At 40.1% G+C, this 17,054-nt stretch overlaps 1 protein-coding gene across 1 annotated transcript in view; it reads right to left on the reverse strand.

Annotated features, from left to right (window-relative positions):
- The window catches only part of LOC127619558 (gamma-aminobutyric acid type B receptor subunit 2-like), a 300,286-nt gene that overhangs the window by 103,215 nt on the left and 180,017 nt on the right, over positions 1–17,054 (reverse strand). Inside the window, exon 4 of the mRNA XM_052092421.1 lies at positions 7,992–8,093. Coding sequence (XP_051948381.1) covers positions 7,992–8,093 — 102 coding nt within the window. The remainder of the gene's footprint in view (positions 1–7,991; positions 8,094–17,054) is intronic.

The following is a 17,054-nucleotide window of genomic DNA, read 5'->3' on the forward strand; positions in this document are numbered from 1 at the left end:
TAATGCAGTATGTTGTCAGAGATCTGGGCTGGTAACCACAAGGCTGTGGTTTTAAATCCCACAAAGGTCAATCTATAAATTATCACCATTGTCTCTTTGAGCAATTGTCCCTTTTCCATGTTTCACAGAAGAAAGAAAGTCATACTGGTTTGACTTACAGCAGAGAGCAGCCTTTCTCCTTCAGTATGGCTGTAAGAATTGCGTAAGCAGTTTCCAAAACCACAGCTAGGATGTGTAGCATTGCAGGGTGTGAATATATTATGCTGAGTGACTCCATCTATTACAGAGTGACATTAGCTACAGAGGTGTGAATTGTTTCATATCCAGAAGCAGAGATCTTCATCTGTATCCAGCATATATGCAGCACGATTGAGTTTCTAAATAATTCAGGCCAATTCAGAGCATTGTGTTGCAACCCCGTCCAGTTCTGCATCGCTGAGATTCAATCTATCACTGGAGCTGGATCTCTATGCATTACGCACCACACGGGGCCTTCACCCACTCTGTGGCATGCTGTCAGATGAGAAAAGTGGAAGTAGATGATGGGAATAGGTGTGACATCCATCTCAGAAGGATCTGGAAGAGATCTGGAGCTCATGCAGTCATTCTGTAAGCTCATCAAGACTGTGTGAAGCAATAGAAGCCAAGACCGAATACATGGAAATGAACAAATGTTCGAAATAGATCTTTATTTTGATCTTTAAAACAGATGGAAACAAGTTTAGTGTTGATTTGGTGCTGGTCTAGCTGATGAACTAGCAATTTCCATGCTAGTCTAGCCAGAGTATGTGAGTGGAGTGGCAACACTTTCAACTCCGCGCTTAAAGCATTCTGTAATAAATCCGCTCCAGCTTTACTCCGGGTTGTCCATTTCACACTCCTAGCTCCTCCCACTCACCGATAAAAGAAACTCCCTTCTGTGTAAAATTTGCACTGCAATACCACTCCACTGTTATATCAAGTTATTTCAGAATGCTTTTAAATATCACAACCCTCAGTGCAAAAGATGTATTAAATTGAAAATAAAGGAGAAAAGCTTCAACGTGCTTTATTAGAACATTAACATTAGCCCTATATATAACAAATGTCTATTCTAAATTATTTAAATGAGCTTACTTTTTAAACATGTTGGCAACTTTACCAAACCCATTAAATTAAATCAATAGATAACCAAATTATTTACACACACACACACACACACACACACACACACACACACACACACACACACACACACACACACACACACGCATGTTGTGTTTCCATGTTTTATGGGGACTTTCCATAGACATAATGGTTTTTATACTGTACAAACTTTATATTCTATCCCCTAAACCTAACCCTACCCCTAAACCTAACCCTCACAGAAAACTTTCTGCATTTTTACATTTTCAAAAAACATAATTTAGTATGATTTATAAGCTGTTTTCCTCATGGGGACCGACAAAATGTCCCCACAAGGTCAAAAATTTCGGGTTTTACTATCCTTATGGGGACATTTGGTCCCCACAAAGTGATAAATACACGCTCACACATACACACACACACACACACACACACATTTCACCCCACGCTATATATATATAGGCTAGTTTATGCTGGTTTGGTAGTGGTCTAGTGGGTGGACCAATGCAACCAATTCTCTTCCTGTTCTCATATAGTTTATGATGGCTAGTGCTGGTTCAGTACTGGCCTAGCTGGTGGACCAAATTATCCATGCTGTTCTAAGCTGGTTTTTGATGGTTGGTGTTGGTGTTGTGCTGCTCTAGCTGGTGCACCAACACAGCCAATTCCCATGCTGTTCTAGGATAGTTTATGCTGGTTTAGTACTGGTCTAGCTGGTAGACCAGCACTGCCAATTCCCATCCTGGTCTGAGCTGGTTGATGCTGATTGGTGCTAGTTTGGTGCTGGTCTAGCTGGTTGACAAGTATAGCCATGTTGTTCACAAGCAAAAGCTGCTAGCTGGTGAAGCTGGTTGACTAGTATGGTTTTCCTGGTTAACCAAGAAAGTCTTGCTGGTTAAGCTAATCAAAAAGTCTTGTTGAAACTTGACAACATGAGCATCATGAGTTGTAGACCAAAATTCCAAACACATTATATGCTGGTGACCAGCTGTTTTTTCCAGCAGGGAGATTAGATTTGGGCCTAGTTATTGGCCTAAGTATACTTTTTCTCATTTTGCGTACAATCTCAATATTCCTCTCCACCCTCTTAACTATATTGCCCTTGATCCTGCCAAATGCCAATGAAAATTTCAGGTGGAAGTCAAGCAGATTGTTTATGCTATGCCGCAGCCCCATCCATCAAAACACAGGATATTGAAATGGCCACTGGCGTGTTCCAAACTGAAATGATCATCCCTCTGCCCAATTCCCTTCGAAGACTTCACCAGCCACTGTGAGAGCTTTGGAGGGTTGAAAGTTGTGGGGCTCAAAAATAAAATTTACTCAGAACTCACCTTTTAAGTCATTTTTCAGTTCAGTTTTTTCAACAAATTCAGTTTGAAGCTATCTCACAGCATAGCTATCATGATTGATATCCCTCCGGAGGCTGATTCATTCTGTTTTGAATGCTAGGGTCATCTCTGAATAATATTTCCACTTGTGACTCTATCCTCAAGTAGAAGACAAAGGTAGAGCATTTCAAATGTACATGTACAACTAATGAGCTGCTCAATATGAGAATTTCCATGTTCAAGCCAGAGACAAAATAATGACTCCAGTGGGTGGGCTACAGAATTGTTGACATCTCTGAAAACAGTAGCATTTACAGGTAAGATCACAGCGGATACATTTAGGGGTGCTTTCACACATAGTTTGATATCTTGAACCAAATCTGAGTTTGTTTCCTCTCCCTCTCCCCCTCTCCCTGCCCCCACTGGTCTCTGTTTACTGTACATCAGATTATTTGGGTCAGAACTGCAATCTGACAGCGTCATCAGTGTGAGTACAAGCAAAATCTGTTTACAACTGTAACTAAGTAACAACTTAAGAAGACATAAGCTTCATTGTATTATTGAAGTATTCATCTCTTTGAATTTACCACCGAAACTTTACATGCACAGAACAACACATGTGTTGGTCTGCCACAGATGCATTGACTGTGAAAATGATATGATGAATTTCAGTGTTTGTCTGCCGCAAGCCTGCCAATGCATTGCAAGAGATGATGGGTGCTTCTCAAATGAAAGGCTGCAGCCTAGCTTGGCTGTGTCCTTTCTAGACCAGTCCTTCTGAGGCTGTAGGCTCCTCCTCAGCATTCAGCGATAGAATGAAACGGTCTAGTAAGTGCGCATGACAAACTATATGCTTAGACCCATTTTTTATTTTACTTTGTTTAGAAAACCCATATACATCAGAAAACGAGAAATATTTCCTTAATCTCTTAATTATTTTAGCATTTTTATTATGCACAAAGCGCATTTCAGAGTCACTCAAAAATTTATTTTTAAGAATTAATTTCAAATATGAAACAATGGAACCTAGACTTGTAAAAACTATAAAACATGTAAAGCTTTTCAAATTCATGTAACTGCCCATTTATTCATTTTATTCATTTACTGGCATTTTTTTTCTACATATTGTCATTGCTGCAAATTCAAATAAAAACTTGAAGAAAATATGAAAGCTGCATCATAAAGGTTTTCACCTCCACAGTCACACGACTCGTTTTCCGCTCTTTTTAAAAATAATTTGGGACATCTGCAAAGGATTATGGGTGATTGAAGGCCATGAAGCACACATCCGATTCATCCTCCAAAATATGGCAAACGAAGGCTGTGAAAAAAGGCTGTTCTATGGGTAATCACAATTGAGATGTTCTTCAACAGAGCTTGATGACGTGGCAGCCGAGATATCCAGCCTAACAAGGCTGCAGCCTTCTGATTGAGAAGCACCCATAAAGAATGTGAGCTGCTCTCTGGAGGCGATTTATTTGGACAAAAGCAGGTATGAGAAATGTGCTGTGCCATTATAACTGCTGAGGGGAGCTTGCAAAGACACAAATTATACTTCATCAATACCAGTTCACGTCTGCAATTTGGTACGATTGCATTTATATCAGCAATGAACTGGAGTTCACATGAACCCTACCCCATACCACCTTTTCAAGCAGATTTGGAACCACACCTGCACCCACAAACTGCACCCGTGTCCACTTAAAAATGTGGTCTGGGGTACGGTAAACGCTCGGAAAAGCGTTCACATTATCCAAACGAACTGAACTTTTACATCATTCTAACCCTTGGTGCACACCAGAAGTGTTAGTGTGAAAGCACCCTTAAACTGATCCCAGACCTGCTCTAAGGGGCAAACTCAGCAACAATGACTGAAAGCATTCACAATGCAGTCACATTCAAACTCAGTGACCAAATGAATGCAGCATTAAACTGTAGGTTTTCTACCATTATGTTCAAGTTGTTGTAGTTTTAAGCATAAATCTAACAACATTTTGTTATATTTCTCTGAAAAAAAGACTTATATCAAGTAATTTAGCTTCAGCAAATATTGAGGATGTTTGGACATGTTTCTGGAACTCAAATAAAACAGGGATTTTTTGCAATGTTGAGGGCAAACTTGACAACAATGACTGTAAACAGTGTTCATAATGGGGCCACATTCAAACTCAGTTTGAGAATGCAGCACAAAACTGTGTGTGGCTTATGCCAAACAGTTTCTTTCCGATGTGTCTCTCTGACCCAAAGCTTCTCATTTCCCACAATATCACCCCTGCGCCTTAGCAGTGCCAAAGACCCAGCTGAGAGATTTGAGCTATTGTGTGGAATACTCCTGAATGCCTTTTCAGGGCTGAATACTTGGCACAGGAACATCTTGCCTCACAATCAGCAGCCATTAGAAAGCCTACTGCCGCTCCCGACGGCGTGGACACTTAACCCGAATCCCTCAAGCTGTGTAAGTGGCTCCAGCTGTCCTGGAGTTCTGGCAACCACAAGCTTCTTCCACCCTGGCAAAATTCAGTCTAGATCTACACCAGTGCCCCAAGACCTCAGTCCCCAGTTTCTCTGCTTTTTTCCCCCAGACCTTTGTTACAAGGCTTTCCCACATTTAAATAGTGAATGTTAATGGACACCTACAGCAAATACATCCAAACACAAAAGTAATTGAGCTAATGTGTACTTCTGGAATTAAAATCAAATTTTACACTGGAAATATACACAATTCTGGGGTTTTAAAAAACTGAGTAAGAAATATTTAAAATTCTGGACAATTTCTATGCCACCAATATGATCAAAAGGGAATTCAATGTTGTTTCTAAACTTTCCAGCACTCTAACATCGGCCACATTTTGCAGAGTTAATGACAAGTGCATTCTCCCATCAGACATTAAGCCAGACGTGTGCTTACCTTCTCCTGTGATGCCACTGATTGTGTGTTGCATCAGCTGAGTGGGAGACCCAGATTCTCATCTTGCAATAAACCAGGAACTAATAATGTTCATATAATCACTGAGGAGCATGATGTGGAGGTTCCATTTCCCCTATAGTGTTACATCTTTATTGCACTGACTGTTAGGTTAACGGTTGTGGATGTATTGAAGAAAAATGGGGATATACCAATGAAATTCAGGCCAACATTTTTTAACTTTTCACTCAATGTCATGCCCATAATATATTTTTTTAAAGAAGAAAATATGTATTCATAAATTGCAACATAGAAGCAAAATGCTAAATACAATAATTTTCAGTAGTGGTCAGACTTTTAACCTGCACTGGAAATATTCCAAGATGTATAACATCTGCTATCTGTCTTGATTAAATTAGAACATGGACATCTATTTGTCTCTAAACTCTTTGGCAAAACTGATAGCTGCTGTCTCATGTCCTGTACACAGCTGTGCCAAAGTGAAAAACAGCACAGTGTGGTAAAAAAAAAAGAATACAAAAATGCACTAAAAGTCATGATAGTTTCACGGCAAGTGTAAAATGCTGTGGAAAAAACCGACTCAGCGAAAAAAGGTGAGAGCAAACCTTAGGTCAAAATTGCAAGGTGAGATAAATAGCAGACTATGGAACAATTGCCATTCGGATATAAAACAGTCCCAAATAAATTTACGGTAGCATTTCTTTCCACTTTACTTGTTTATGAGCCTTCATGCACTTATACTGACCCAGAAACTCATTTTGAGTTTTGTGGTCTTCAGTAAGAAGGAAGGTCTAATGATATAATTATTATATTTCTACTCAAAACTGCTGTCTAGATTTAATTATTTAAAAGCTTTCCTTTTTACTTTAAAGGGTCATTCAGTAGTTCTCTAGCTAGCATTAGCTTTGCTCTTCTTCGTGTACTTTTTGTCGACTAGGGGTGTAAATCAGACGTTTCATCACGATACAATCTTGAATCAATTCTCCTGGCCTGATATTTCCGATATTTTAAAGTCTGCTGCGATACGATTCGATTGCCCTCAAATGCAACCAAAATATAATTTGATTATTTTATTCAGTTTTCTGTATCCACACTGGGACATCCACAACAAAATAAGAAAATTCAGATGTTGAAAAACATTATACAGATAAAAAATATAAAAAATAAAGACCCACAACTGATCATCACTCGTTTCATGACAGCACATTTTTCAGTTTAGTCCTATTCATAATACTTACAAACCCATGACTTGTTTCCAACTATCTGTGCTATCTGTGGTTTTCTTAGCTACAACTTCCACAGTTATAATAAAAAATTCTGTTACAGTTAACTGGGATAAATGTTAGTAAGGGAATTGATGTGTAGATGTGTAAAGTCTTATCACTGATGCTGAACTGAGCAGATGTTTCTCTTTCTCTTGTTAATGCTGTTCAGTATGTCAGCATTGTCAAGATATTTCACATGGTTAAACTGCTACAGGGTACTTTAAAATAGCAAATTCTCATGTAAAATTCAAATGTGTCACATGCGCAATGATATCGATGGAAGTCCGATTAATCGTGCACGTGAGCCGCTCTTTCCTGACTTTCTATCTTGCTTCTGAACAGCCATCTAAATTGAGCAATTCTGTAATTTGGCAACTAGAAACAGCCATTTGGCTCCTCAACGTTACAGTTTAGAAGCCAATGGTTCCACAGTCATTGTTTTAGTCTGGAGCCATGCAGTACAAAAAGAGTATAAAGCTATAATTGTGGATAGCGCATCTCAGATAATTTGGTCTTAGAAAAAACTGATGATGAATGTTCAAGTTCATGTAAAATTCTCTGACTTATGATTGCAGACTTTGGTATCTTGGTCAATCTGAGCACAGGGTAAGAGGCCATTCACACCGAACACATTGCACCATCCACGCTGTTTTTTATTTGTTTTTCTATATAAATATGTGCTTGAGGGACAGCTGTGACCATTGCCCCCACGTCTTGCTGTTTTTTCAGTGTCTTGCACAGGAGTGCCAGATGCAGTGTCAAGTTAAAAACAACTTCAACTGTTAAAATGCATCTTAAGACACCTGCATTATTTTTTATTTGTTGTTTTGTGTTTTTGTTTTTTAGCACAATAATGCATTCAGTCTGAACTCCCCTTAAGACATTATTCAAATTATCTTCTTAAACTCAAGAGGAGACACATGTGACATCACTATATCTTTTTCTCAGGAGCAGGACACTTCATTAAATAAGCTTAAAAAACTTTAAAACTTAATAATTTGCTATCCATTTAATCTCATTGCAGTCTAGGAGAAACAAATGATATATTAAAGTTATATGTGTGGTTAAGGCAATAACAACTCCAACTCATTGGATTTCATTAGCATCTCTGCTTTTGGAGAACATAGTCAGCTTCTCACTGAATAAATGCATGCACAACAATGGTTGGTATCTATATGATGAATCTGTGCTGTTCTCTGCCCCATCTTCTAAATGTATTTGGAAACGTAGTCCACTTATATCTTAACACAAAAGCATACCACAAAAAATTATATATGAATGAGTTGGTCATTGTGAGCTGTTAGCTAGTCATGTTTGGTTGGTGGAGACTGGGAGATTCCTTACCTTCAGTTTCTTTACATTCACACAGGGATCATTAGAGAAACTTTCTGTGTCTGCAATCTGGATGTCTGCCTTCTCCAGCTCATTGGTCAAATCATTCCGCACCTGCCAGAGAGAGAGAGAGAGAGAGAGAGAGAGAGTGAGTGAGTGAGTGAGTAAGAGAGGGATCTGGAAACGAAACAGAACAGAATGAAAGCAGGGTTTGCGGATGGTAAACCACCCAGAAAAGTACCCAATCAAAGGCAACATTCCCTTCCTCTGATATATATCTCAATTCACTCTAATCTCCTGCCAATCTGATGTTCCTCATGCATCCCAATCAGTCTGGAGGCTCCCAGGATCCCTTTCCACAAGTGATCTGCTGTTCCCCTACCAGGCTTTGGATACAACACAGCTTCACCTCTAAGCGCTTCAAACCTTACTCACCACAGACCTCATCCATCCTTGTCAATGGACGCTTTTGAAAAATGGACCAGTCCATTGCAAGTAAAGTCTCAATACCACCCATCCACCATAAAGATTTATGGCATGAGAATGAAAGCCATGTACTCTTGAGCTATGTGTGGTGTATTGTGAACCACAATGGATGAAAAGAAAGAGATAATTTTAACCCCTCAAATCCATTGTTCCAAAACATTAACAAGCATATAGGCACACAAATCACTGTAAAAAGCAAATTCACTCAAAGGTTGAATATAAACAGAGATTAAAATTGGCTCAATCAAAAATGCCATGCTCTTACTCCTTGTGCACTGAAGTTGAGCCACAAGTGACTGTAAAGACTGTAACATAGACCGAGTTTAGTTGGATAGCCAGGTAAATTTGAGTTTATTTTGCATGGGCTGTGGGAACCACAAAAGTGGCTCATGATTGCCCTGCCCTGCACTGTCAGAATTTTTGTATTTTTTTATTGTTACCAATAGTACATACAGTTAAAAGAGACACATGAGCTGTGATAAAAAAGCACATTCATAAACAGAAGGGGGGCATAAGAACAGACAGTACGATACAGTGGCAAACACATTTTCAGAAATGTTGCATTGCAGTCATGCAATGTGATTACTTGTACAACGACCAGATCATTGCCCAGTCAGTGCTGTCAGTTGGGATGAATGGGATGAAAGTCTTGTCTACAATGTAGCCTGTATTGTGAACCCTGGATTTGACCCAAAATCTCACAGGGATGACAAGCAACAGCCATAAAGGACAGCAAAAATGTCTTGGATCACCTAAGACAGATGTTAATACCAAGTGTAATGAGCCTCTTATTGTGACAGAATGTACCTGAATAGCCTGACTGCTACACATTATTCCCTTTTAAAAAGCTACACTTATGATGCTGCGCTGAGTTAGCACTTTGGGAACAACTAAAGGTGTGACCAGCTGTGAATATGTGTGCAACACGTCAATGAACATTGACCAGAATTTATAGCCTCTGCCGGTGACATCATTGGATGCACCTGTAGCAGGGCTATAAATAGATGCGTCACAGATGCATCGTCAGATCTTTTGTCTTCAGATTCTCTGTGTGTGTGTGTGCTTCATGAGCCTGTCAGAAACTTTCTACTTTCCTCTGTTAGGAGTTAGAACTGTTAGGCAGTGAAACCTTTCTCTTTTCTTTTAAAAAAAAAAGAAGAAAAAGAATGACTGATAAACAAAGCAAGCAGTTTTGTTTTGTGTGTTTGGGGGAAGAGCATGCTGCTCTTGCATTGCGGCAGGGCGGGTGCAGGCATTGCGATCTGTTTACAGTCAAAATTCTTTACACTCGTCTCGCTTCCAAGAGCCAGCGCCCACTCTTTCGTCGTTGGGCTCTCGCATAGATCCGGCTGAGGAGCGAGAGACGGGTCCGTCCCTATCGCTCGCTCTCTCCCCAGATCCAGCTGATCCTTCTCGTAAGCCTGAAGCGCGCCTCGGCGCCTCTTCGGTTCACGAGGGGGACGCTGAACCTCTGTACATTCCACGCACAATAATAAAGCGACTGAGGAATTACTCGAGGTGGTTACTCGGGCTGTGGCCAAACTATAGTTAGGCTGGCCACGCGAACAAGAGTCGCCCCAAACGCTCCAAACTAGAAGACAGTTTTCTGTCTGGTGGCCAAAAATAAATAAATTACAAAAATGAAATAAATAAGTAAAAAAAGGGAAGGGAACGCTATATCAGTCCATTCCTTTCTTCTACAACCTCAATAACGAGCATTCTCATTCATGGAGGAATCCTTATACTTCCCGTGTCTTTGTGCCCTCGATGTAGACATATTCAACTATTGTGGGTGCTGAGGTTCGGGGGTATTATAAGGGTTTGCCTGCTAAGTAAAGTATGTAATTTATTTGATTAAAGGGATTAGTTCACCCAAAAATGTATATTCTCTGCTAAGTTTGAAGGTCTAAAAAGCACATCATAAAAGAAATCCATAAGACTCTAGTGATTAAATGAATATCTTCAGAAGCGATATGATAGGTGAGGTTAGAAACAAATCAATAATTAAGTCCCTTTTTACTATAAATCTTCACTTTCACTTTCACATTGTTCTTCTCTTATTTCAGGCCCTGAAATACTTCCTCCAGAGGCTGCCATATCTTGTTGCATGTGAACAACAAACCGGTAGTCTCTTTCATAAACCATCAAGGAGGTCTACGTTCATGCCAGCTAAACAGACTGGCAAGGCAGATTCTCCTTTGGGCCCAGGGCAAGCTCCTGTTAATCAGAGCAGTTTGTATCCCTGGATGCATGATCAGAGCAGATTTACTGTTCAGACAGAAAATACAGACGGGGGAGTGGAAACTCCACCCCAAGGTAGTGGAACAAATCTGGTTGATATTTTACAAGAGCAGAAGTGGAACTCTTCGCCTCCCAACAGACAGCGCAATGTCCCCTGTACTACTCTCTGAGTCACCCAGCACCGGCGGGTCTGGACGTGATGGCACATACATGGCCCAGAATGCGCATGTATGATTTCCCCCCGGTTTCTCTGCTCCCGGGAGTCTTGGCCAGAGTTCGCCAGCAAGGGTCCTGCCTCTTACTGATAGCAGGGTATGGTTCTCGGAGATAATGTCTCAAAACATTATGTCTTGGGCGATTCCAGACAGGAGGGACCTTCTGTCTCAGGCACAGGGGACAATATTTCATCCCTGGCTCGATCTGTGGAACCTTCATGTTTGGCCCCTGAAGGGTACCAACTGAGGGACACTGGGTTTTCACCTGAAGTTATCGAGACCATTCTAAGTGCTAGTGCTCCCTCTACCAGAAGAAGTTATGCCAAATAAATGGGGTGTCTTTGAAAGATGGTGCAGTGCACATAATGCAGATCCAGTTAACTGCCAGATTGCTTCAGTTCTAGACTTTCTGCAGGAAAAATTGTAAGCAGGCACATGCCCCACCACTCTCAGGGTCTACGTGGCCGCCATTTTGGCTTTCCACGCCTTGGTTGACGGGGTGCCGTTGTGGGTACATCCTCTACTCGCTTGCTTCTTTTGTGGAGCTATACAACTGAGGCCTCCTGCTAAGACCAGGACCCCTTCATGGGACTGGTTGAGACCCCCCTTCGAACCTCTAGAGTCAGCGTCTGATAAACTTCTTAGACTCAGGATGGTTTTTCTTATGGCAATCACCTCTCTAAAAATAATTGGGGATCTATAGGCTCTGTCTGTCTTGCCAGCCTGCTTAGATTTTGCCCCAGGAATGGCTAAAGCAATTTTGCCCCCTCACCCTGACTACCTGCCTAAGGTTCCTTTTTTGACCTTACATCCAGTCACTCTCGAAGCCTTCTGCTCCCCGCCGTTTACAACGCCAGAGCAGGAAAGGCTTCACAGACTTTGTCCAGTCTGTGCTCTTCAGACTTATGTCCACCGCACTAGCCAGTGGTGTAAGTCAGGGCAACTGTTCGTTTGCCATGGGGGCCGCAGCAGGGGAGCGGCCGCCACCAAGCAGACTATGTCGCATTGGGTGAGGGACGCTATTGCCCTGGCCTACGAGGTATGGTTCATGTTGTTCATGCCACTCTGGGCTCTTATGTCCTTGAGTCGACATCACAAGCTCATGTCTGAGACCTCTCGCGCTCTTCTGAGTACACTACACAACCGTAAGGGGTCCGGAAATCCACAGTGCGGCGGCATGGGTATTCTCGTTCCCAAAGCACTAACTCAGCGCAGCATCATAAGTGTAGCTTTTTGAAAGGGAAGTTCTCGGGTTACTTGACTGTAACCCTTGTTCCCTGATAAAAGCGGAACGAGATGCTGAGCTTCATTGCCGCACTGGGATGCTCCAGGACTGCTCTTCAGACAAAATACCTGACGATGCACCTGTGACGCATCTATTTATAGCCCTGCTACATGTAAATCCAATGATGACACCGGCAGAGGCTATAAATTCCAGTCAATGTTCATTGACGTGTTGCACACATATTCACAGCTGGTCACGCCTAAAGTTGTTCCCAAAGCGCTAACTCAGCGCAGCATCTCGTTACGCTTTTATCAGGGAACAAGGGTTACAGTCAAGTAACCCGAGACATTTTGATTACTAATGCAATGAGCGTATCTATAGCTTAATGCTGGCAGATCCCGGAAACCCCTTTCCACATGAGCAAATCTATTTGTGATGGTTGGGAAATGGAGTGTGGATGCCATGAGCTTGCATGAACAATGTGCATGTGTGCACTTGTGAGTGAGCACAAGAGACCTCCTGATGGGGAGTTTTAAGGAAGAGGAGAGATAGAGAAAGACAGGAAGAGAAAGAGAGAGAGAGGTGGGTGGGCTCTGTGCAGTAAAGGATTATGCAATTTGAGAGCTGTCCTAAAGCTGAGGAGAAATGACAATGATGTGATGTGAAATGCATAATGCATTTATGCACTGACCTGTCAAACAAACCCAGGGAACAAACGGGAGGCTGCATGAATCAGGTAGGGGGACACAAGAGCACACTACTGGGTGTCAAGAAGCCCTGCAAGCTAATTTACAACAAACCTGGCATTCCTCCTTCTCACCTGGACACAACAAACCCACTGAGACATACTGGCTTAATGCCCACAATTTAATGCCCATAAATTAATTTAAGAAGGCAACTGTCCTAAATTTATGGAGAAATAAAAGGCCAAGAGATTTGTATCAAGTGCATATGGGCCCTGTAAGTGCAATGATTCTAGACCTTTTCCCAGAACGTCACTTACAGTATATAAGCCATTTGTACACTTTAAAAACATTGTTCCCAAGGTCATTTTAAGTGGATGTATGAAATCAGTTACCTTTAAGTTATCACAGGTGTAGTTAAGCACATTGACTATAAACTAAAGTTTGATGACCAGAAAATGTTCAAATACTTTTTGTCTTAATTTGAAACTGTGCATGTCTGTTTTATAATTTTAAACCTAACATTCTTCAAGTGAGCTATTCTCTTTAAAACAAATGCCACTTGCTTTGGTATTTTGTTATCTAATGCAATGACATCCATATTTTGTATCTACACTGTATCTGCATTCTAAAGATGCTTTTTAAGGACATTTAATTTACAGACTGGCATGAGGTCAGGAGCACTCCCTGTTTTCCCCAAAAAATGTCCTTGCATTACAAGAATCCACCAGTCACCATGGCACCGAGTACTATTATTGTCTCTTTGGAGCTGCAATACCAAGCCTGTAAATGATGAATTACCACGACAAGCGTGGGTCACAGCTTATTTTTCACTCTTTTTATAAACCCACAGCGGTCCATCATCAGCCACATTTTCTGTGCCGTTCTGTGTGGCTGAGCACTGTGAGTCTGATTGGCTTGGTTTCAAGATATATAGGAAGGTGTGTGAGTGTCAGCCAGGATCTGCGCTCTGAGGCTGATGGAACAATGAGGCCTGACAGAGGACAGTGGCCAGCTAATGTGACCCGCCACTGACAAATTTCATCTGTATATGGGCACTGAGGATGCAAACTAAGATAATTTAATCTCAGAATAGAAGGGCTGCTTAGAGATTTGTATTTTCTTTTTCATCTCAGCTAAAAATGTTTCACAATTTTTAAGTCGGATTTTAAATAATATTAATCATCTGGATTTTTTAATTTTCTGATGAAAATGGTGCTTGTTCATGCAAAACTTCCCACAATTACACAGAGAAGTCTCTATGCGGTTGCTAAGATGTTCTGAGTGTTTTTAGCATACATATACATATTTGCTGAAGTGTTTTGCTCTTATGGAAAGAAATTGGTACTTTTATTCACCAAAGTGGCATTCAACTGATCACAATGTATAGTCAGGACATTTGTAATGTGAAGAATTACTATTACTACTGGAATTTTTATTTTCAGAATGTCAGTTTGTCCAGATACTCAGGTGGCATTTCACCCCACGCTTCCTGTAGCACTTGCCATAGATGTGGCTGTCTTGACGGGAACTTCTTACGCACCTTACAGTCTAGCTGATCCCACAAAAGCTCAATGGGTTAAGATTATTTGTTGTCCAATATCTGTGTTTCTTTGCCCACTCTAACCTTTTCTATTTGTTTTCTGTTTCAAAAGTGGCTTTTTCTTTGCAATTCTTCCCAGAAGGCCTGCGCCCCTGAGTCTTCTCTTAACTCCTGTACATGAAACTGGTGTTGAGCAGGTAGAATTCAATGAAGCTGTCAGCTGAGGATATGTGAGACATCTATTTCTCAAACTAGAGACTCTGCTGTACTTATCTTCTTGTTTAGTTGTACATCTGGCCTTCCACATCTATTTCTGTCCTTGTTAGAGACAGTTGTCCTTAGTCTTTGAAGACTATAGAGTGTCAAAGCCAACATCAAGCATTGAACTCACAATGAAGTTATTTAAATTTCAGTGCTTTATTACAATAATATTAAAATGTTAAATGACAGTCAACTAATTATAGTTTGTTTTAAGGAAAGAAAAAAATGTGTTAGAAACCATGCATTTATAATTCATATAGGTTGTGTAAAAGTTAATATGTGTTCAGGTATGGCTATTCACTGGTACAACAGAAAAAAAGAGATTTTGCTGTCGTTCATTGTGTATTTTTGAGTTAAGTTTGGCTTCTATTGTATTTTGTTTCCCACTTTAATGCGTGACATGTCATAGTAACAATGCCCAACTCGGAGGTAGGAGCTTCCCAGGTCCATTAGAATGCAGCATTACACTATGTGGCATAACTCGTCATGTACCTTTGTGTAACGGGCAAGAATGATATGTCAAATCGTGACTCATTTAGGAGAGGTTTGCAATTTACATTTCAAAGTGATCAGACTTAAAAATGTTGCACTCCATTTATAAAAATACAAGACTTGCATTAGAAGGGACCTCAGCCATAGGGATGAAAATATAATATACACTTGGGGGTGAGCTCTTTTGACTTGGGCCAGTAAATAACCACCGAGCAGCCACCTAGCAATGCCCTAGAACAGCTGTATTCACAATATTCAGCCCTGCCCCTTTTCAGCACTCCGCTCTTCCGAATTTTGTCATCTAACTCCCTGTTTGTATTGAAGCTACTGAGAATTGATTACGTGTGCGAGGACAGAAAGTATTTTTCAAGAGAGTTGATGGTGTGAGTCTATACCACCCATTTACTACGTAAAAATACCAGTTAGGTGTTTTCTGTCACTACATGTTTGTTTTCCAACACTCACAGAGGTACAGTAAATCAGACCTGGCAGATCACATTCAGACAGCTATGACACAGTAATAATTTGTATTAAAATGTCTAGTTGACATGACATTTCAAATAGGACAGTTTTTATTATTTTACATGCAAGTAGATAACATTAAAGGAAGTTATTTGTACTTTTTAAAATAAAATATTTCACCACAAATTTTTAAGAAGCTTAAATTTGATTTAAATAGTTGATTTACATGTATATTAATTTATATAATAACGCTAATTATAATTATTACAGACTAACCCCCACTCAAACTTAATCCCTAAAAGAAAAGATGCACTTTTAGAATAAAAACATTATTTACTTCATTTAGGAATCTTTTTACCAATTGAGAATGTCCCTGGATGATCCAAAAGGGAGGTTTTGCCAAAAATAGCTCACTTCTGGGGACAGTTTTGTCCCCAAACTATTGCTGAGTAACCATGAACTCTCAATACAAGAATAGACAAGACACTTTATATCTATAGACATACGTTCCAATGCTAGCTAACCTTTGTTCATGTTTTATTTTTGTGTTGGAATATTCCCAGTGGCCTTTACACACCTGTGTTCAGGCTGAGGAACAGATGCAACAGAGATTAATTCAGTCTGATGTAATTCTGGACATGTCTGCACTGGATTGCACCAAGGTTATTATCATAAACTAAAACTAAATGTAAAAAAAAACATTTCTGTAAACTGAAATAAAAATAAAAATCAACATAATTAGAAAAAATGAAACTAAACTAAAATACATTTTCATGGTTCTGAAAAAAACTATAAAAATAAACTTTAAAAATATGTAGTTTTTGTGTTTTTTTTTTGTTGCGATACGTTTTAAACCTTTAAACCCGCTATCACCTTAACATGAAGATGCCACTAGGCGATGATAGCACTAGCAGATGCCTATTGCCCTCATTACATTAGCAAAGACAGAGCAGAAGGGAATCACTACAGTACATCATAGTGAGAAGCTTTTTTCTTGGTCCTACTTGGTATCGTGTCTGGTGTCGATTACAGGGAAGGGAAGATATTTTATTGCACTGCACGATGATTTGCGAATACAATCATTCTAGTTTTGCAGCAATCCGCTTAGAATCTATTTGGTTACCATGACAACGACTCACGCGATTGGCACTCTCTGCTGCTCTCTGTCATCATCCAATGCAAATTACAAATGCCCAAATGAAAATGCATGTTCAACAAGCTAAAAGAAGGCAATCTATTTCTTTGCACAACACGTGAAAATGGAATTGAAATGTTTTGCTGTCATTGTAAATGTTCACTTTCCCATGGCCACAGTGTTAAATGAGAGATCGCAGGTCATATTCATACAGCTGTATTTAAAAAAAATAGTACATATAAATAGCACTTAAATGCGGAAAAGAGGAATTGTATTTTTTAACCTTTTAAGTTTCAATGTTGAATATTTTGTGTGAAAATGTGTAGCTGGCA

The sequence above is a fragment of the Xyrauchen texanus genome, chromosome 26, assembly GCF_025860055.1.
Source record: "Xyrauchen texanus isolate HMW12.3.18 chromosome 26, RBS_HiC_50CHRs, whole genome shotgun sequence".
In the NCBI taxonomy this organism is placed as follows: Eukaryota; Metazoa; Chordata; class Actinopteri; order Cypriniformes; family Catostomidae; genus Xyrauchen; species Xyrauchen texanus.